This window comes from Chaetodon trifascialis, chromosome 2 (genome assembly GCF_039877785.1).
Source record: "Chaetodon trifascialis isolate fChaTrf1 chromosome 2, fChaTrf1.hap1, whole genome shotgun sequence".
In the NCBI taxonomy this organism is placed as follows: Eukaryota; Metazoa; Chordata; class Actinopteri; order Chaetodontiformes; family Chaetodontidae; genus Chaetodon; species Chaetodon trifascialis.
In genome coordinates this window covers 8,518,409-8,540,769 of record NC_092057.1, presented here as the reverse complement: position 1 = coordinate 8,540,769, position 22,361 = coordinate 8,518,409, and the positions used below count along the sequence as shown (strand labels likewise).

General features: G+C 44.4%; 1 protein-coding gene across 4 annotated transcripts; it reads right to left on the bottom strand.

Moving 5' to 3' along the window:
* Nucleotides 1-672: 672 nt before the first annotated feature.
* slc8a1a (solute carrier family 8 member 1a) lies at nucleotides 673-20,456 on the bottom strand. Of its 4 annotated transcripts, XM_070986476.1 has the most exons (11): nucleotides 16,233-16,496; nucleotides 13,516-15,329; nucleotides 9,050-9,156; nucleotides 6,547-6,567; nucleotides 6,354-6,371; nucleotides 6,232-6,246; nucleotides 3,070-3,138; nucleotides 2,623-2,750; nucleotides 2,323-2,422; nucleotides 1,911-2,183; nucleotides 673-1,329 (listed from the first exon to the last, which is right to left on the bottom strand). In XM_070986476.1, exons 2-11 carry the CDS (start codon nucleotides 15,303-15,305, stop codon nucleotides 953-955), a joined length of 2,898 nt encoding a protein of 965 aa, XP_070842577.1. In that variant the 5' UTR covers nucleotides 15,306-15,329; nucleotides 16,233-16,496; the 3' UTR covers nucleotides 673-952. The 4 variants fall into 4 exon arrangements, with proteins under 4 accessions (XP_070842577.1, XP_070842595.1, XP_070842586.1 ...); XM_070986494.1 differs by lacking the exons at nucleotides 6,232-6,246; nucleotides 9,050-9,156; nucleotides 16,233-16,496 and adding exons at nucleotides 7,909-8,012; nucleotides 20,421-20,456; XM_070986485.1 differs by lacking the exon at nucleotides 6,232-6,246.
* Between the last annotated feature and the right edge of the window lie 1,905 nt (nucleotides 20,457-22,361).

Below are 22,361 nucleotides of genomic sequence, written 5' to 3'. Positions count from 1 at the left end.
CGAGCAGACAGAGTCCTCATTGAAGGAGGTAAGACCCGTGGTGGTGGGGTCTGTGTTTATATCAGGGATGCATGATGTCAAGATGCTGTGGTGATTTGTAGACACTGTTCACCCCTCATGGAGTTTATGATCATCAAGTGCCAGCCTGTTGATGTCCTGTACATATAGCAGCATTGACAATAAAGTTCACTTGACTTGTCTCAAAGCTTAGAAACTACACTTTCAGAATCTGTAAATAACTCAAAATGCCCCCTGGGAGACTTGTTGCTGGTTTTCTCATGGCTGGTCACATTTGTCAAAATGCTAAGAAACCAATCAGATCATCAGAAACACTATTAGTTCATCCAAGCCTCTAGAAATTTCAGGAAGCTGGTAGAAGACTCTGTTTGAACCGCTATGATACATGTCCATTAGAGCATTCAGTCAACTGTCAGAAACCTGTTACAAGCTTCAGAAATGCAAACTTATAGTAATCTGTCAGAACATTCAGGAACCCAGCTGACAGGAGCCTGTCACATTATGCAGGAACACATTGAAAGTTTTAGGAATGCATCAGGGCTGTCAAGAAGCTATATAATCCTTCGGGAACCTTTGGGATCTGCATAAACCCATAAAAATTGTATTGAACCTGTTAGAACACAAATATTTTGCTCTGTGTAGTTATCTTTTCTGTGTTTTGAACAGAAGAAGACCATCAAACAGATGATCAAAAAAGACTATTATAACTATTAGGAGTTCAGAAACCTGTGAAGACTGTTACATGTCCTGTAGAACCTGTATCCACCAGCTGTCAGGAACCTGTTACAAGCTTTGTACATCTACCAAATCTTTAGACAAAGTACAGAAATTATAGGAACCTGTCAGAAAATGCAGAAATCTACTGGAACTTTTAGAAATCCAACAGTTCAAATCCAACAGAACTGTTCATCAAGGGCCATCAGAAGCAGAACTTTTAGAAACCCTTTATGTGACAGTAGGCCTCCAGGGAGGAGAAGACAATGTACATTAACCACAGGCTGAAGAACAGGCAACTGGTGAGGATCTTGGGAACTCTGGGTCCACCGAGCTCCCCACCAATCTCAGGCCGGCGGCGGTAGATGAGGACAGCGATGCAGATGAAGGCAAAGATGGTGAAGAGTGTGACAGAGAAGGCCAGCGTGCCCGGGTCGACCCTGAACTCCTGACCCTTGGAGTAGTGGTAGATGGCAGCGATAGACCAGGCCACACCAATACCAAGGAAGACGTTAACAGCATTACTCCCAGTCACGTTGCCAATGGAGGCGTCAGCATATTGGTCCTGGATGGCTGCAACTTTACTGGCAAAGGTGTCTGTGGAAAGGAGATGCTATGTTTGAGTTGCAGCAACTTTGACCTGTTTACCCACAGAATTGATTAGTTTAAAGGTCAGTTTAGTGGTGATGGTCAGTCCTCCTCACCCTGTGAAAACACTTGTATAACGTCCTCTGTGCCACTGGAGGACACAATAACCCTGGTGATGTCACTGTGACATCATTACGGTTATTTCATCTTGGGTTTGGAGTTGAAAGGTGTGCCTGTTCATTGGCAGCGAGGCGCTAACAGATAACACTCTCTAGTTGCAATATGGGAAATGTAGGATCCTTTTTTTTTCATTTGACCAATACTAGGGATTAAAATCTGTCCACATTTTGACCATTTCTTGTTTAATCTGTCGCTCACAGGTCAAAGTACTTTATGGAACTGAAAATAAAACACAGAGTTCCCCTTGAAAGAAATCTGACAGCTGCACAAAGTCTGCCTCTGATTGGGGTTGAGGGAATTCTGATTCTTATTTATTGTAAAGCTGCTTTGGACAACAGCATGTGTTAAATAAATGTGATGTATGGAACTGTACTTGAAAATGAGGAGAGTGGGACAGCTTTGTATCAGACCTGGTACAGATGTGCCCAAAGCGACGAACACCACAGCAGTGACAGAGTCTTTGAGGCCAACGGTGCAGCCGAAATGTGATGCAAGGTCGCCAATGATCGCCGTCAGCAAGCCGATGACGGAGATAGAGACGCAGAAACAGGCCCAACCATTCCAGTAGTCGGTGGGAGGAACGAGGGCGAACAAAAGCTTCCAGAAGACAGTGAGGAAGTGCATGACGTAGTCAAAACAGGAGGGTAACTTCTCTTCGCCACATTCATCATCATCATCATCACCTGGCCAGGAGAGGGAGGCAGAGCCAGGAGTCAACACGATTCCTGTTTAAAGACTTCTTTAAAAACTTTTATTTTTCTTTAAGTCAGAATTGGAGTCTGGTGTCTTTGGCACACTTTTCACCTCAGTTCACGTTCTCACCAGAGCTGACCGTGATGGCTTCCACAAACTGTTGTCTCCAGCTGTTTGTCCCGATCACCAGGGCCAGGTTGGTCTTCTTCAGGAGTTTGTCCACGGTGCTCTGAAGGACAGCAGGTCACAGGAAACAGTGACTCACCAAACAACAAAATGTTTAAAGGAAACAAATCATGTTCACTGATCTCTCTGCAGATCATCCCATCAGTGTCTGATGAGAAATCTGAAAACTGATTCTTAGATTTGACTGTACGTGTTTGTCTGATGTGTTAATTATGACATCAATTAAACACAAGCTAATCCCACCTTGAACTCGTACGACTCCTCTATAATGACCTCCAGCTTGACGTGCTCTCCCAGCATCGGTCTGCCCATTTCTGCTATCCTTCGCTCCTCCTCCTCCTTCTTGGTCAACACCTCCTCACCCTGCTCCTCTGAGAGAGAGAGAGAGAGAGAGAGAGAGAGAGAGAGAGAGAGAGAGAGAGAGAGACTTTCATCTCTGATGCTTCAATGTCAACACGGATTCAGAAAAAAACAAGAAGAGTGGGAGGGACGGATGGGACTGGATAGATGATTGGATGGATGGATAAACTAATGATGGATGGATGACAGGACAGATGGGTGGACAAATGAACTATGGAGGGATAGATGAATGAACAGATGGACAGGTGGTGGGCATAGCCTGGTGGGCGGATGAACACATGGTTACAGATGTATAGAGGGATGACAGACGAACAGAACAGGTGCACGCACCTGTGATGTTAATGATGGCAGAGGGGGCGGGGTGTTCTCGTCCCTGGACCTTCCTGTAGACGTCTCTGCCTGAACAGGTGAACAGAAACTGATTCTACTGAAACCACCTCATGTTCCTGATGTTAGAACCTGAACCAGAGACAGTTCTAGAACATCACATCAACAGCTGAAACCATTGTGCAGAAATGATTTGAGCTAAAAGATAAAAAATCCAAATAATAATCTGATGACTTTTGTCTGTTGAATCTGAAGGATCTGAAGGAACAGCAGTGTCAGTTCTGAACACAATCTGTGAAGAGTAGATTTTAGCTGGTGTGTTTTCAGCCATGTGGTGATGGAGCAAACTGGAAACATCGACATGATGGATAATCTGTCTAATCTGATGTTCTGACAATAAGAGCTGCCGTACAGAATATCTGAAACTGTAAAACTAAGCCTCAGGTGTTAAAATAGAGTGTGCTCGGTGAACTCAGAGGAGATGATTTCCCATCGGCCTCAGTGGTTGAGGAGGTCATCCTTCATCACACCTCAGGTTTTGTGAGGTCAGCAGTGATTGACGTGCAGTGTTAACGCGTGCAGTCAGGACTGTGGATGTTGATGGTAGACACTCATAGAAGAGTCCTTGTAACCATTAAAGGGAAAAACAAAGCAAAACTTTCAAAAAGGGAACTTCTTTCCAAATAATTGGGGGAAGGCCACCGCATTGTAGAAACATCATAAGCATGCTGTGACAACAGATAAAAACCTCACCTCGTGCAGAATGAACAAAGTCTAATATTAATCTGACATACGACAGCAAACTTTAAAAACACTGTGTGCAGACACACTGAGGGTGGATGTGTGGTGAGTGGAGGTGAGGATGATGTTCAGCACTTTGGAGTTTGCCATCTGGACGATGGTAGAAGAAGTTAATCTACAAATCACGACAACAAATGATTCACAGATGATTCAGACTTAAAAACAGCTCGGCCATGAAGTCAAACGCTGAATCTGAAATATCTCACTGGAAAAATGTTACATTTTACACCCAGAAAGAAGCATGTTTTCAGTTGAATTACAAGGAGGTACTGGTTCTAGCCCTGAGGGGTCACACGGTAGAAAAACATACTGCCATTAAGGTTTGTGCACACAGAGTCCAGTTTAGACTAAATCATTAAGTATTGAAGCAAATAACAGCCGTAAAGATTTGAGTCCTATAACCCGCTGAAAATGTAATCCCTTCTAAAGAGTCAGTGTTAAACATCACTGAGCAAGTGGCACTTAACAATGTTTTACTTTGAAAACTATCTATTTCAGTTCATGTGGTGAAATATCATCAGTTTTCAGTTTTCAGTTTCAATTTCTGGATTTTCACTGGTTTTTTTTAGGGTTCACAAAGTTTCTGGATGTTCCATTTTTTTAAACTGTACATCTTTAAATTGACAGTGGATTCACATTACAGGTGTTTGCAAAATTCACCACAACATATTTGTGGCATTTATTTGTTTCCCCAATACTGGAATATAATTCTGGAGTCCTAGATTATAGTCTGCTCTGATTGGCTAACATGACAGGCATTACAGTACTGCATGTTTCTCACAGAAGTCTTATTGTTCTGTTTGTGGAACCTGACTGAGCGTCTCTTCAAACATCTTTATCCATTCACACGGATCTTCACATTTTTTTCAACCGTATGATCCTCAGGGTGCTCAGTGTTTCAGTGTCACATCCTCATTGTGACTTGCAGTGAAACTAGAAACTGATTCAGAGTCATTCTTCAGGTGTTTGCAGTAGAATGTGACATGTTCTCTCACACTCTAAGAAAAGGCTTCCAGAAACCTTCAGAGGTTCTCCAGAGTTTAGATTTCAGTGGAAACTCTGAAGGTTCGTCAAGGAAGCTTTCACAAAGATTTCAGAGACCCTGATGACTTTCTATCATCCACAGGTCCTCTGATTGTGAGGAAGGAGCAGGTTCTCAGTGTGTAAGCAGTCAGTCACACTCATTAGCTGTATTATGTCTCAAGATGGACATAATATCAAACACAGGCCCTCATTTAAAGAGCAGGTGGAGGTCTTTTGTTGCTTTGCATTGGACAGATGAAGTAAAGGCTGGAGCCAGAATCAGGTTTATTTCCATTGTAGTGTTTTGGTGCATAACAATAAACCTTAGTAGAGAAAGTAAGAAAATACTAAATAAAAGCATTGAGACACGTGTGTTGTCTCTTAGTGTTAGCCCGCTAACGCTACAGGCCGGCGGGCTAATGCTACTCAGTAACAACAAAAACAAATAGCTTATGACTATCCAAACAAAACTGAACGTGACATGCTCTCAAATAACGGTATGACCCTGCTAAATAAACCCCCAAAGTACAAAAAGCTAACAGGATAGTGAGACATGCAAAGGTCAAATCCAAAAAAGGCAGAACAAAACAGGGAAGCGCCAAATCACAACAGAAGAGGTCTCTGGTCACAGAGCAGTTCAGGAGGACTCTTCGTCCACAGAGAGCCAACAAGGAAAAACTCCCTGTTAACAGGCAGAAACCTTGAGCAGAACCAGGACCAGGATCTGGGTGGGAGACCATCAGATTTGACTGGTTAATCGATCAATTTAAATCCAATAACAGGCAAGGTCCAGGTAAACTCCAAAACCATCAGAGATAAACACAGATGTTGGAAGTCAAGGTGCGAAGACGAACTGGCTGTGAGTGAAGGAAGACCACAGACTGTATTCAAAACCACCTGCTAGCAGCAGTTTCCACTGATCTGACCAACATGTAGCATGTAGGATGCAAACAAAAGGAGAAACTGGAGTAGGCCAAAAATACCCAGCTGTTGTATTTAACCTCCAGTCACACGACCAGCCAGGCAGGACATTTTTTTACAGTGTTCATTAGTTACTTCATCATTAAATTCACCTCTGACATCTCACACATGTGTCATCAACACTGAGACTTACGGAACCAAAAATAAGAAGCCTGCTTCCAGCTGAGGTCCAGCCAGGGATTTGATGGAGGACATTTTATATTTAAAGGGGGTCTTTGTGCCTCCACAGAGAGATAAATGAGAGCCAGCTGAGAGATTTCACTGTGACCTGTGACACTGCTGCATCTCTGTTACTGTTCAGTGTTGCTTTAAGTGTTGGATCACTATAAAGCAAATGTTTCCACCACTGAGGCATCTTACCATACAGCTGCTTGTCTAGTGAGAGGTCACACAAACAGGGAAATTAACTCAACGCTAACAGTTTTAATGTATCATGAAATCTCAGACATGTGCAAGGAACCAACATGTTCGGCTTCACCTACCTGTTTTGACGAATCCACCTGAAAGGTCAGAAAATACGAAACAGAGAGTCAACATTTGTTCTGATTGTTCACTTAAATAAGACAAAAATCCACAGAAGACTTGGACAGGACTATGTTTGACAGAGACATAATGAACGAGTAAGACAGAATGACAGTTGGCAGGACAGAAAAGGGAAACATGAGACCAGCTTACCAACTTCCTGAAGCAACACAGCTGAAGAGAGGAAACAGACGAGAGAGGAATCAGAGATAAAATGAAGCAGAAACACAAAACAAAGGTCGAGAAAAGAAAAGGCCAGACTTTCTGACAACAGCTGCAAACTCTCAGTCACTTTACTTTGGTCCTCAAAAAGTTCCAAGTCCTCATTGAAAATTAGATCAGCGTTTTTCATCATCACATGAAATCATCTGAAGCTGGACAGTATTTATTTCTGGACATTCACCTTAAAAACTCTCAGTCCTCAAACAGGTAACTAAGAATGAACCTGTACATTCACAGGTTTGAGGTCAAGGACCTGACCAATCACATCAAGATAAAGTTATCAGTGTGTGAAGAACAGGACCCTGAACTCCAGAGCAGGAAGACAGAACAGGACAGGAAGACATGTTGGACTGTAAGAAAACATGTTAAAAACTATGAACACTGTCTCTACTGTTGATGTCAAACCTGTTAGTGTTTCAGGTTTTATGTTCAGTTTGGTTCAAATTCAAAGCAAAACAATGTGAGATGAAAATAGACACAGGAAGGTTAAATACAGCAGGGACAGACAGACAGAGCAGACCTGTCCTAACCCATTCAGACCTGTCCTAACCCGTTCAGATCTGTCCTAACCCATTCAGACCTGTCCTAACTCATTCAGACCTGTTTAATACAGTATGTGTTTCTCCATATCACAGCCAGTCATAACCTGTCCCTTCCAATCTGTCCAAACATGTCATTACCTTTCCTAAGAGTCTAAACCAACTGTAACCGGTGCCATCCTGTCCTCACCAGGCACCACATGCCCAAAACTGTCCAAACATCTTCAGACATATCCAGACAGGTCCTAACTTCTCCCAAATTGTAGTTTGTCCTGAAAGGCTGCAACCTGTCCAGATCTGTGTCCTAACATCCAGCAATGACCCAGCCAGTCCCTACATGTTCTATCCTGTCTTATCCACAGTTTTACCCCTGAAAACCACTTCTAACCTGACCCCACCTTTACCAACTACTTCAAACCAGTCCAGTCGCAGTCCTAATCGGTCCAAATTAGGCTAAATCAAACCTTTCCTGAGCTGATTTGTTCTGAATTAATGTCAACAGTCCTAACTGGTTTAGACTGCTTGGTTGTCATAGTTAACTTTAACCAGTGCTGAGCAGCATCAACCAGCCCAAACTGATCTAAACAGCCTCCACAGTTCCGACAAATAGGAGACCAGCTCATGGTGTTGTGAAGTAGGAGGTAGCACAGCGACATCAACAGGAGTAAAGTGAACAAACGCAGGAAAAGAACGCCTCAAGGTAGATGAAGGACAGATCACAGGTTATCAGAGAGGTCAAGGTGCATTTTCACACCTGTCCATCTCCTCTTGTTCCAATATGGCTCCTTCAGCTCTATGAAGAAGCCGGCCTGCTTATCGTACTCCTCATGGTCAATTATTCTAACGGCTATGGTTTTCCTGCGGATGAAAGAGTACAGACAACAACAGTGGGAGGGGGGTCAGAGGTAAGGGGTCATGCATTAGTTCACCAACACACAATCAAACACACTTGTCCAGACCGACAGATGCAACATGTGACGGGTGTCAGCATGGAGGAAATGACCTCACCTCATCAGGCTGACAGGGAGGACGAATCAAACTCTGACGTTAAAGTCACAATGACAGAAAACTGTCTCACCTCATCAAGTCTTTACATCATCATGAACACCTGATGAAACCATCATTTCATCCAATTCACTAAATCCCATTTCACATAGTTTAGTTAGTTAAGTTAGTTGACTGACAGCTCTCACTCTTCAAGGCCTGGATGGACACGAAAGTCTTTCAGTTAAATCACCACTTTAAAAGACGAGTATCTGATTCTTTAAGAGAAAAAAAAAGAAAGAGGGGAGGAATCGTGTTCTAAGGTTTGGAACTCCAGTTCCCATAATGCTTTAAGGGATGAGAACAGGAAGTCAATGTTTCATTTTTTAGCTTGCATTTGTTTAAGTCAAAGTGTTTCTGTTGACAGTCTGCTGAATTAGCTGTTAGTGGCTCTTGTTAGCGCCTCCTGTTAGCAGACCCTCATGGATGAACGACCACTGTGGTACTGAAGAAAACTGAAAAACACGAAGATTCTCAGGGAAGCTCTGCAACATCTTTTTGTGTGGTTTCTCAGTAGATTTATGGAGGTTTAGAGAGATTAAAGATGAAGTTCAAGTCACACTGAATCTAAAAAAAATGTCTCAGCTCAGATTTGCCCGAGCTGTGACTCAGAAGTGTGGTTTTTTGATTCAATCTGCAGCAACAAATTCAGCAACTATCACGACTTGTTTTGTTCAGAGCTGCTGTGAGAAAGTGTCTCTGGCGTTCATTGTGACTTTAACTATCAAAGACTACAACAGACTGATCGGTGACCATTTCCTGTGAGGTTTTGAGGTGAGTTTGGATTAACACAGGTTAAAGGTCATTCACGATGGGGGCAGGGTTACAGGACAGGAAGGCGACACCCCCACCTTTCCTCTCACTCATCTCCAGCAGCCGAGGCTCGCCGATCTCTAGGAAGAAGTTCTTGTTTTTCTCATATTCTTCATCATCAATTATATTGATCTGAATAGTTTTGCTGAAACAGAAAAAAGACAAAGGTTGCAGAAGAAGAAGAAGAAGAAGAGTGCAGAAGACTGAGGCGTGGACAAGGTGGATAAAAGGTGGATGATGTCAGCAACACGGGCTGGAGCTGGTGGTGGAGACTGCGGGTAAGTAGCCCCAGATCAACATTCAAAAAAACATTTCCTGAAACAAAACATGTGATCGCTGTCAGCTATGATGCTGATCAGATCAATTCTTCAGTCAGCATCTGAAAATGAAGTAATGATGCAAAAACTCCTTGTTCCTAAAGTACAGTGTGTACTGTAACACACCCAACACCACAAATCCACTGATTCACGATGAAGCCGAGACTCTCCGCTAACATTAACAGTGGGAGCATTCAGTTTGAAAACACAAAAAATAAGTCAGCTAGTCTGAGCTAAACAAGTAATGGTTAGATCAAAATGACATCATAACATTAGGAATCACCAGCGCTGTGCAATCATGCTGCGTCTTTATTCCCACATCTTCATCAACTGGTGAGGATGATGAATTATGACCTGTTAGTTTTAGCCTCAGTCTGTTAGAATGATATTATGACCTGGGACCTGTTAGGTCCACATGTCCATCAGACATACTGACACAGATCTGAGACCAGCAGTGATGCCTCATTTACAGCTGAAAGTGATAATCATAAAGATCAGTGACGAGTCTGCAAACTCGTCACTGATCTTCACAGATGATTCAATGATCCGACATGAAGAAACCTGATGACAGTTTGTTCTGCCTCCGAGTGTTGGAGGCTTCACCGGCCTGCAGGCTACAGCAGCCCTCATTGGACAGCACCATAGAGTGTGTGTGTGTGTGTGTGTGTGTGTGTGTGTGTGTGTGTGTGTGTGTGTGCGCCAGCAGCGTGGAAACTGAAAAGTGCCTTCATCCATTTCCATGTTTATTTAATGTCAGCAGACTGATGGTTTGGAGGTTTTGTCTCTGATTTCAGGACACAACATGTTCTCGTATCACAGTTTTATTTTTTGCCATTTTGTTTGTGCTTCTGGTTGATTTTCATCAGCTTCAAATGTTCAGACTGTAACTCACAGGAGGATGACTTCAGAGTAATACGATTCTATGTCCTGATCACAGTTTCTGCGGCAGGTAACAGCAAATATTATCTTCAGCGGAATAAATGAACCAACTGATAAAAGGAGGAGGCTGATGGCTGCGAGAAGCCGCCGTGTTGGGACGGTTTATGTCGACATGTTAGTGGCACATTAAAACCAAAAACCACAAGTAGGAAGTAAAAGGGGCCAGAAAGCTCCACAGAGACACTACACTGCACCTAATGTGAATATAAAAACTACTGATTAGTGGAGCGTCATGTGCAGCAGGACAGTCTAAACTCAGTCAGCCTGCTGATGATGTCGATCGGTGGCTGGCGGCCAGCAGCGACCTCCCCTGTGGTCAGCCATGAGAGGAGCCGGCTGCACTCATCTGTCTGCTTTATGGGCTGAGGCCTGGACGATGAGCAGGATCCCGCTGCTGCTCAACACAAGCTTTCCTAATAAGGCAGAGAGCTGCGTGATGTTTATCTGTCCAACACACCAGCAGACGCTTTGGACTAACAGCACGACAAAAGATGTCTCAGCTGCCGAGCTGCAGCTCTGCTCACACTCACAGAAAAAAAGGTCTGAGAAAAGGTGGAAGAGTCGGAGCGAAAGAGAGAAACGTAAACTAAACTCTGCAGCCGCTCGACAAGCATCCAACGAGCACTGCAGCCCAAAACTGGAAAACACAAAGAAGCATCCATCAGAAACCAATGAGAGGAGTCCTTCACCAGAGAGACACATTAACGACACTGAGAGCCTGAAGTCCTGCCAGCAGCTCAGTGAGGACACAGACAAAGGCCTAAACCGGCATCCATCAGCCCAACCAATGACCACTGAGATGGTCAAACCAAATAAGCGACCTCACCAAAGTCAGCAGGGTTCATCCTCTGAAGACGCTGACCATCTGGTTCAGTCATTGGATGAAATGATTCATGTGCACATGTACATACGTGTAGACCAACCATTGAAAGGTTCAGATTAAAGTAAACCAGCGCTGTCTAAGTAAACTCAGGAGCTGAACTCGTCTGGTCTGCAGGGCCTCTTCGTGTAAAGAGGCATCCGGTCAGCTGGTCCCAGGTCTGCTGGCGCTCCATTATCCGACTGCAGTCACACCTCCACCTGACACTGCTCACAGCAGCTGAAGCTACAGCAGGAGGAAGCAGCTGACATTTACAGAATGAACAGCAGCTGTGGCTGAACACTGATCTGAGGTCAGAACATCAGAGAAGCACACTGAGCAGGCAGAGAGCAGGAGGTGAGTCTGCTGACAGGTTCAAAGTACACGCAGTATGTCATAGGCTACTACTGCTAATACTGCTAGCTCTACTACTACTACCACAACTGCAGCAACTTCTACTGCTGCTACTACTACTACTGCTACTGCTGCTGCTTTCTGCTGTCAGTGTCCAATGATTAACTAGTAATGGAGATAAAGACAGGAGGACAGTGAGGAGGACAGTGGACGACAGAGAGGAGGACAGTGGGGGAGGACAGAGGAGGAGGACAGTAAGGAGGACAGAGAGGAGGACAGTGAAGAGGACGAAGGAGGACGATAGTGGAGGAGGACATTGAGGAGGACAGTGAAGAGGATGGAGGAGGGGGACAGAGGAGGACAGTGGAGGACACAGTGTGTGTTTGAACAGTCCATTCTCCATGTTTGTTCCGAGTTATTGTGGGTGTTTGTTCAGTTCTTCTTTGTTGGTTTTGTTTCCTCGTGGTGTTTGACTGACCTGCCTCGTCTCAGCATCTAGTGTCTGGATTTGGATCCTACCTCATGTATTTTTATTTTCCTCCATGCACCAGTGTCACCAATACTACAACTACTACTACTACTACTACTACTACTACTACTACTACTACTACTGCACTACTACTAATACTAACACTACTGATGATAATAATACTAATAATAAATACTAAATGCTGCCAAAGATGATTTCAAAGAAGATACTACTTTAATCTTCACCGTCAGCGATGCTAATGAATGATGGTGATAATAATACTACTGTGAAATTAATCATAACAACAGGCTGATGATTAGAATTACTGTGTGTGTGTATCAAAGACATCAGTATGATCATCAGAGGGGACGGAGGTCCGACAGAAGCTGGATGGAAACTGGTTCAGAATAAACTGGTTTCTGGCTCTCTGACTGTATTGGAGTCAGCTACATGAGCCTGATGTGCTGTTCATACATGAATCTAATCTAACCGTGTGACAAGCTGAATGACCCATCGGCCATCGATAAGAGATCAATAACGTCTCATCAAAGTGCACTGAGACTGATATCCAGCTGACGGTCTATATAAGGTTCTTCCAGCAGCTGGTTCTGTGTGAATGGAGGCCAGAGTCTACGTGAATAAACAGAAATACAGAATGAACGTGGAACCTTTTCCATTTCAAGATGCCGTCCTCGTCTTCATCCTCCACAGCCAGCTGCTCTGTTTAGAAACATGTTGTCACGACATTCCTGCTGCCCACCGACATGGAAAGAGTCTGTCTGCGGTCGCTATGTGAGGCATGTAAACCTGAAGCTCACAGTCATGTGTAGATGAAGCTTTTAGAGCACCAGGAATACAAAGACTGTTCTTATGAGTATAAAGTAAATCCCAGTCCAGAACCCAATGACCAAAAATAACTACAAGAAGTGTTTACAGTCAGATGACAGCCGGGTATCGATCCAGGTTTCTTTCATTCAGTCTTTCCTAACTTAAACCTGAGTTTAGACTGTGTTTTAATTCCATTGGCCCACAGCAGCCTCATCTTACTTCACTTTAACAACAACACCTTCACTTCCTGCTGCCACTGAGAACAAAGTCATGGACCTCCTTCATCTCTGCTGTTGTCTTTGCTGGAAATTGAGCCCCTTTAATTCTCCTTATGTTGTATCTGCAGTGTAAAATCAATAAATAAAGAAAGGCAGCCTGCTGCAGGAAATGACACAGACAGACAGACAGACAGACAGACAGACAGACAGACAGACAGACAGACAGACAGACAGACAGACAGACAGACAGACAGACAGACAGACAGACAGACAGACAGACAGGTGTAGCCTGTCACATGTTGTGAACGATGCTCATTCAAACCACAGAACTGAAGTCATGTGATCAGCGGCAACAGTCAAGTGTCTCAGGTGAAGCAGATTAGCAGAGTGTCACCTGGACAAAGATGGAGATTCCACAGCAGCTTCCAGTCAACACTCCTCTGATGAGCAGAGCTAAATGCTAGCATAAGCATGCTAAAATGTTCACCATGTTAGTTTAGCGTATTACCACTTTACTCACAAGATCTCATCGTTCTCAAACTCCAGGACTCCATGTGTGTCTTCGAAGTCCTCGCCGCCTCCTTTAGCTGTCCCCTCCATGGTTTTGTACGGCACCACCACAACACCTCGAGCTCCCGAGGTCCGGATCACTTTCACCTCCATCATTCCAATGCTCTCACTGACGGTCACCACCGGCTCCTCGAAAGTAAAGATCCCCGCGTGGTCGTCATCAAAGATGGTGACAGTGGCCGTGCACGGCAGACCTAAACCTGCGAGGGCGTCCACATGGTTTGCCTCAGATTCATCAGAGCCGGTGCCCTCTGATAGGACCCTTACATTGGTTAGGTGAACCAGGAAATGCTCGTCTTCCTCAAAGATATCATCGTCAATGATGTCAATGCGGATTTCCTTTTCGGTCTCGCCTGGTTTGAACACAATAGTTCCTTCAGTGAACCGGTAGTCTGAGCCGGCGTTTGCTGTGCCGTCTTCAGTCCGGTAATCCACGGAGACTGTGCTCATCGGGTTGCCACCACGGCGCACCACATTCAGAGCTACACTACCGCAGTTCTCCAGACACTGGTATGTACCAGGGTCAAAGAACACCTTGGAAGCAAAATTGTTGACTGAAACCTCAGAGCAGATATCGTGCTGGGTGGCTCTCTTGGCTTGGTCGGCGGCATGCTTCTTCAGGATGTTGCCCGCTCCTGTCATGATCCTGGTTGCCTGACAACGGTAGAAAGCCCGACTCTTCTGTTGCTGGGTTAAAACTTGGTAATTGGCGAGCTCCATCAACTGCTCCATCTCCTTCTCCGGATGTTTCTGTTTCAGCTCCTTCAGGATCCTGGCCACCTCTCTGCGGGCCTCCTCCTCATCCAACTCATTAAACTCAAACCCTGTCTCCTCTCCATGGGAGTTGAGCATTTTCCCATCCATTTCAATGTCAACCTTGGAGGGAAGCTCTGGATCTCCCTCTGTTTCAATGATCATCCCTTTCTGCTTCCCTGCTCTGTATCGTTTATACATGTATTTGTAGAAAAGAAGTCTGCGGTCAGCCACGTATGCCAATCCAACACAAATGGGGAAGAAGAAGAGTGTGAGCAGCCCCTCCCATATCTCAACAACACCTGGAGAAATGACAGCCAGGATCAGGTAAAGCCAGGTGTACGCAAAGACGCTCCAGGAGGCAGTGACGAAGAACACCCTGAGGTGCTTCACTTTTCTGGTCTCTCCTTCAGGGATGACAGATACACAAAGGCCAATGATGACAAACATGTTGAAGGCGGCACTTCCTACAATGGTGTTGGGGCCCAGCTCGCCGGCGTCAAAGTTGTGCCCACAAACCTCCACGACTGACAAGAGGATTTCTGGGGCAGAGGAACCGAGCGCCATCAGGGTTAGGTTGGACACCGTCTCGTTCCAGATGCGCACCGTTGTGGTGATCTTCTCACCGTTCGGTTTCTTGATGGTGATCTGTCTCTCCTGGGAGGTTATGACCTCGATGGATGCCATAAAGCGGTCAGCGATGATAGAGACACCCAAGAACATGTACGCCAACCCCACAAAGTAAATGGTGGCTCTGGCAAGGCGGTCAGTGAAGGCCGGGTTGACTGGCTTCCATATTGGTAGGATGACGCCTTCAATGCAGTCTGTATTCCCTCCACATGTGGTGCCGTTGGTGACTGTGTTGTTGGACTTGAGAGTCAGAGGAGAGCCTCTGGCTGCAGAATATGGAATCTCAGTTGAGATGATGGTCAACAAGAAAAGCAGCTGATAGGTGGAGAACAGTGGCGAGGTCTCGGTTTGGCTCATGTTGACACTTGAGCTCCCCTAAACCTGAAAGACACAGAGGGAGACTTTTGGTTTCTGTCTAATCCCATTTGGAATCAGATCACAGAGCAAATACTGTGAATTCTTTCCTTCTCTGGGACTCTGAAGCAAACCGTCTGTTACTGTCATGAATTCTCACATAGAAAGTGGATTCAAAACAAGATGTTCTTCATTCTGGTTTCTACAGTTTGTAGGAACAGGAATTTACTCCTTAGTTTGGAAGTAGTGTTTAAAAATTCTGATTAGTTCTTGTACTGTTTACAAAGACGATCAATCGTTGGATTAATCCTTTATGTTATAAGTAAAGTGTAAATACAGTCATTAACTCTTTAGCCTCTCCAGTGTGTTTGGATATCTTTGCACACTGAATCATGTTCGGACTGAATCAGACCACAGTCAGCTTAAAAAATCACTTTGGATGAAGACTGATCTATGAATCACTGCCTCATTAAGAGATGAGAGAGAGAGAATCAATAATTGATGATGCAAATACTTACAAGCTGAAAGCATTTATTTAAGTTATATTTAATTTCTATGCTACTAAAAACATTATTTCAGAAAAAAATCTATTGATTTTTTTCCTTTTATAAATGACTTTTCTGTTCAAAATCTGACTGGATATTTATCAAAATTGTATTTTCATTCAAGGGATCATTTAAAAAAAATCTTTAACATTTTTAAAGCCACAAACATTCTTTTAGACATCAGTAATACAGTAACATTACTGAACCATATAGTAACCTGAGACACTGTATTGTTATATAAAATCTACTAGAACATGACTCGCTTACTTTAACTCACTGTTACACATCAGACATAAAGCTCTATCACGCTTATTCTACTCTGCAGTGTGTCACCAGTATCTTCACTCGGGTGAACTAAAGCATCAGCATAAAACCAGACACATACCGTAAATCAAACAGTTTCAGTGCCTGACAGAAGAAAAAACTGAAGGACGTTTTTATCAGAATCTCCACAAAAACACGAGAAGAGTTTTCATCCTGGAGGCAGAAACACCGACGAACACCGTGAAAACATTCACTTCTCCTCCAGAAAAACAATAAAGGCTGCCAGATGATGCGAGACGAGAAACAGAAACCACAGTCTGATAATAACACTGTCACCAGTAAACCACCACACTGCTGTCTGCTGCTCTGCCTTCATCCCCTCCTCCTCCTCCTACTCCTCCTCCTCCTACTCCCTGTGTCTCTCTCTGTCGACACCATCTCAGTCCTCCTTGGAGTGAATTCACCTCAAACTACATAATAATTCTAATTTTTTAGCCTTAGAATTTAACTCTCCATCGAAAATGAGTTCTTCTGTGAGTTCATGTAAGAAGATACAAAGATTGTTTAGAGAGCGCCAAGTAGCATTATGTTAGCATGAAAAAGTAACCTTAAGAAACTAATGTGATGATTAAAAAAAAAAAGTAACTTCAGCATAAAAAATAACATTAGTGCTAATAAAGTAATATTAGCACAAAAATGTAATGTTAGCATTAAGAATATTGTTAGCATTAAAAAAGTAATATTAGCATGAAAAAATTATGTAAGTGTGGTGGGTTGAATGATCGGCGGTGGATCAACATCATCAGCCTCATGTGTCGTGTTTTTCGTGTCCTGAAGTAGTCTGGGCATCTCTATGTATATAATAGTTTAAGGTTAAAAATATTTACTTCCTGTTATAATAGTTTCAGTACAGTATTTTGTATTTGTTTATGCTTTATGTTCAAAATACCATTCTAACTCTGCGTTCTAAGAGTACGAGCAGTAGTTGCAGTTACCAGAGGGAGACAGCAGAGGGAGTGTAATGCTGTTGAGCTACCTTATGGTGCACTTCGGGTGTTCCTCTCAGTCATTACACTCGTGGCCTGAGGGAAGTTTGTGTCCGTGTGTCGTTCAGTCATTACTCCCCTTTTCAGGCGTTTTACGTAAGCATTGAAAAGTAATGTTTGCCTAAAGAGTAACATTAACATTTGGACAAGTAACATTAGTATTAAAACAGTAATGATGGCATTAAACGTAACACTAGCTTTGCAAAAGGTAGTGTTAGCATTAACTAAAGTATTGTTAGCATTAAAAAGTAATGCAGAATTAAAAATAACATGACCATTAAAAAATATTGCTCTCATAGCATTAAAATCAACATTCACATTAAAAAAGTTATGTTACTCTGAGGCTGCACGGTGGCGCAGCAGGTAGTGCACGTGCCTCACAGCAAGAAGTTTGCCGGTTCGATCCCCGGGTCAGGCGGGGCCTTTCTGTGTGAAGTTTGCATGTTCTTCCCGTGCATGCGTGGGTTCTCTCCGGGTACTCCGGCTTCCTCCCACAGACCAAAAACATGCTCATTAGGTTAATTGATGACTCTAAATTGTCCGTAGGTGTGAGTGTGAATGGTTGTTTGTCGTTGCATGTGGCCCTGCAATCGGCTGGCGACCGGTTCAGGGTGTACCCCGCCTCTCGCCCATTGTAGCTGGGATAGGCTCCAGCCCCCCGCAACTCCGAAAGGGATAGGCGGTATAGATAATGGATGGATGTTACTCTGACGCCTATGAATTTGTGGCCACAAGTTACTTTGTGTCTGGTATGTGATAACCTTTTTCTGCATGCTGATTAAACTGACTGCAGACATGTTTCAGAGCTGATCCTGGGTCAGCGCTGACCAACATGTGCTCTGTGGTGTCATTTCAAAGCATTTTCATACTGATTGATCACAGAGTTCAAATTTAAGACACTGATTTCTACAAACCCGTCCCAGTGACACGAGGGTGCTTTCTTCACTGTGACTCGAGATGACGCTGAGCAGCATCGAGTCAGCTGGTCGAGTATGAACCTGAACCTGAACTAGATGTCGCTGTCTGGACCTGAAGGTTCAGTCCTGAAACACCAAAATCATCTCATTGTTTTTACCAGCTGAAATATTTCGTCCTGTCTGATTGTATGAGAGAGCAGCTGTCAAAGTGAGTCCATTGCAGCCCAACACAAGGATAAATACTACTACTACTACTACTACTACTACTACTACAGTACTACTGCTACTGTACTTTAAGACTGCTGCAGCATTATTACTTCACTTTTGTGCACCGAAAGAAAAATAATATTGCTACAACATGGTGACCTTAAGACAACTTTTAACGGCAGTGTTACAACAGAACTGCAGTACAAGCATTAACTGCAGTACTCCTACATCATCACAGCCGAGCTGCAGCGTTATTTCAGCCATGTGACAACAGAATGCTGTGACACATCGACAGCAACACAGTGACATTAATACTTCAAGATAAGTACATGACTACACTGGGACTATGAGATTACTACCACTACTACCGCACTACTACAACATACCTCCAAAACTGCAAAGCCTCAAGAGTACCACAGATAACTGCTTCACTTTACTTCAACAGTGCAGCATCAGCATCAAACAAGCCACCAACACATCATTACTGCTGCAACACTACAGTATTACTGCAATACTACTACATGAGTACATCATCAGTGCCTCATATCGCAGAGCGATCTTCTAAGTAAATCTGCTCCTGAGGAATAAACTCTGAGAAATCTGCTCCTTTTTGTCCCTTCTCTGAGCCGGTACTCACCTCTGGTCCTGACGCGGCAGCAGCGGATGAACAGAGTGCGTTCATGAGGGAGAGCCGCGTCCGATAACGGCTCTAAATTTAACAGAAACAGACATTGTTCTAAACATGGCCGCATAGCTGCCTGTGAGCTGCTTATCGTCCCTCTCCCAGCGGGCCATGGCCATACATGGCTCTGCGGGGCCCGGGGCCATCCAGCAGCCCCTCGTCCCTGCCGACACGTGGGGGAGATAACAGCTAACAGCTAACGGCAGCCTGGTGACGCCGACGGGCCACAACAGGCAGGAATGCTGGGATAAGTGTCCCATCTGACATCTGTGCAACCTTCACAGCAGTGATTTTCCACTCGGAGTGCAGAGAAGGTGACATCCAGAGACCCGCAGAGCCCACAAGGTCCTGAGGACGCACAACAGGAAGTCAGCTCCAAGACGAGGTCTGGTCATTCATCACTGATTGTCTGCTGATGTCTCATAACAGTGGTTGAGATATCACAGTGACAAACACGCGGAGCCTGAACATCCACAGCTGTGCTCAATGTGTTGGAGAACCTCCCTGATGCAGCACGGTCGATAATGTTAATAATAATAACCTTTATTTAACGTACAAACTTCTTCTTCACATCGACACGTCTGGCGTTGACATTTCAGCGTCCACTTCTGTCTTGCTGTGGGACTGAAATGACGCTCGTATATGTGAGTCCACAATGATTCAAATTCAGTAACCAGAACACAGAAACAAGAGGCTTCATCATGCTAACAGCTCTGTGAGACTGAGCTAATGCTAATGTCATCATGCTAACAGCTCTGTGAGGCTGAGCTAATGCTAACATCATCATGCCAACAGCTCTGTGAGCCTGAGCTAATGCTAACATCATCATGCTAATAACTTTGTGAGGCTGAGCTAATGCTAACGTTATCATGCTAACAGCTCTGTGAGGCTTAGCTAATGTACTAACAACTCTGAGGCTGTAAAGAGACACAGTGGAGCTTTGAGCGAATGCTAACATCAGCATGCTAACATTCTCACAATGTTCATAATCTTAGTTTAGCATGTTAACATGCTGACATTAGCTAATTACCAGTGAATACAGAGTCCAGCAGAGGCTAAATGTCTTTAGTTCTGCAGGTATAAACAAACCAAAGTGTTGGACTCATTATCATGTTGACCTGACGGTGGCGCTAGACGTCAGAGGATCATCCGCTCATCCTGAGGGGACCATGAACGTCTGAGCCACGTCACCACAATCACATTTCAGAGTGGATCAAAGAGGAGGACAGACTGACAGAAACCAAAGGAAAGAAGCAGGAAGTTGAGAAAGATGATGAGAGAAGAGAGAAGTCACAAGTTAAAGCGTCTTCTGCTGAGGACGCTTTCTTCTGTCTTCACTGTTTCATCACACTAAAGTTTATTTCAGCGTTAACACTCAGTTAACAGAAGACGACCTGTTGTGGAACAGGACCGCACTGAGCTACAAATATCTGTTTGTCTTATGAAAGCTGTCAGACCTGTGGAGTCGACGGAGGCCCAGCAGCAGCAGCAGCAGCAGCGGCGTTCTCTGAGGTGTCGCCTGGACTTCCTGTTAAAGAGATGCACTGCGCTGCTTGACGCCTTATTTTAGTCAGGTTAAAGGAGAAGTTCTCTCACACACTTTGATGAGAGTGACTGAGAGTTTTTAGTGTTTGTAGCCATCAAACCCTGAAAATACAAACCTGTAATGTCAGGAGGCTCATTTCAGTTCAGCTGAACGCATCTGCCCACGAGCTGCAGAGACGCCTCAGTGTGACCGAAGAGATTTACCTTCAGCTGCTGCTTGAGACGCTTACATAAACGTCCTGAAACAAAGAGTCCAGCAGACAGAAGACCTGCAGCGTGGAGACAGATGAGTCATCCAGCTGTTTACTCTGAACACAATCACAGAGCAGATACAGCTTTGAATTTCACGTCATCGGACACACACACACACACAGAGTCAGTCCTGCTCGTGTCTGTCCGTCCTCTGAATGGACAGATTACAGCAGCAGCAGCAGCAGCAGCAGCAGCAGCACCGTTCTGGATTATGAGTTGTTGATCTGTGTACAGACGATAAACTCTGATGGAGGCAAAAAGTGTTGATCACTAACAACATGGCTGCCAGGATGAGCCTTTCACCTGAACCACAGCATGTCGTCGTCATAGTAACTAGAGACAGACTCAGTGTCCATGTAGAGCTGCTGGATGGATGGTGTCTCCTAGAGCTTCCTCTGGTCCTCCTTCAGGACAAACTGTGCAACTGTTACCTCATCAGGTGTCAGCGTCAGTGCCTCCTGTCTCCACCAATCAGATGGTTTGTCACCTGTTCTTTAGCCATGCTTCAAGAACAGTCCAGGTCAACGCTGAAAAATCACAACTGTTGGATGGACGGACAAGAAATCAGGTTGAGATGTTGGTGCTCCCTCAGATGTTCATCTGTTGGATAAACTGTCCGTTCAGACGCTCTTTGTTTGCTTTGGTCAAAATCTGTCAAATACCAACAGTGTCTCTGGATCTGGAGTCCTCTCATGTGGATCAAGAGGACACTGTCAGGCCCTGAGACTTTCTCCCCAGTGGACAATTAATGATGACAAGACCCCGATTCTTAAGGCCTGCATATAAATAAAACCACAATCAATCATCAATAATCAAACAGCAGCTTTATGTGTTCATCTCCTTCATCCTTCATTTGTTCACAAAGTGGTGAACCTTGCTCCGTCCTCTATGATTGACTGAGCCTTTCCAGGATGCCAAACAGGTGTTTTTGGAGCGTTCTACATCTTTCCCAGTCTGTGAATCTGGAAACAGTCAAACTGGTGAAAACTGGTGAACTGGTTTCCCAGCAGAGTTTATCTCTGACTGATTATCAGCAGTAGCATTCCTGCTGTCTTTTATTTATTGTTACCAGTGTGTGTGTGTGTGTGTGTGTTTGCAGTGTGTGTGTGTTGGTGTGTGTAGGTATGTATGCAGTGTGTGTGTGTTGGTGTGTTTGCAGTGTGTGTTTTTGCAGTGTGTGTGTGTGTTGGTGTGTTTGCAGTGTGTGTTTTTGCAGTGTGTGTGTGTTGGTGTGTTTGCAGTGTGTGTGTGTGTGTGTGTGTGTGTGTGTGTGTGTGTGTGTGTGTGTGTGTGTGTGTGTTGGTGTGTCTGCAGTGTGTGTTTGCAGTGTGTGTGTGTTGGTGTGTCTGCAGTGTGTTTGCAGTGTGTGTGTGTGTGTGTGTGTGTGTGTGTGTGTGTGTGTGTGTGTGTGTGTTGGTGTGTTTGCAATGTGTGTGTCTGCAATGTGTGTTGGTGTGTCTGCAGTGTGTGTGTTTGCTCTGCGGCTGAACACCAGCTGATCTCAGGCCTGCAGGATGGCAGTCAGCTCCACACACTCGCTCTCAGATGGCGTGATGTCGCCTCTAAAGTGCCACAGAAACCTTTAACGTTTGTTTCTGCCT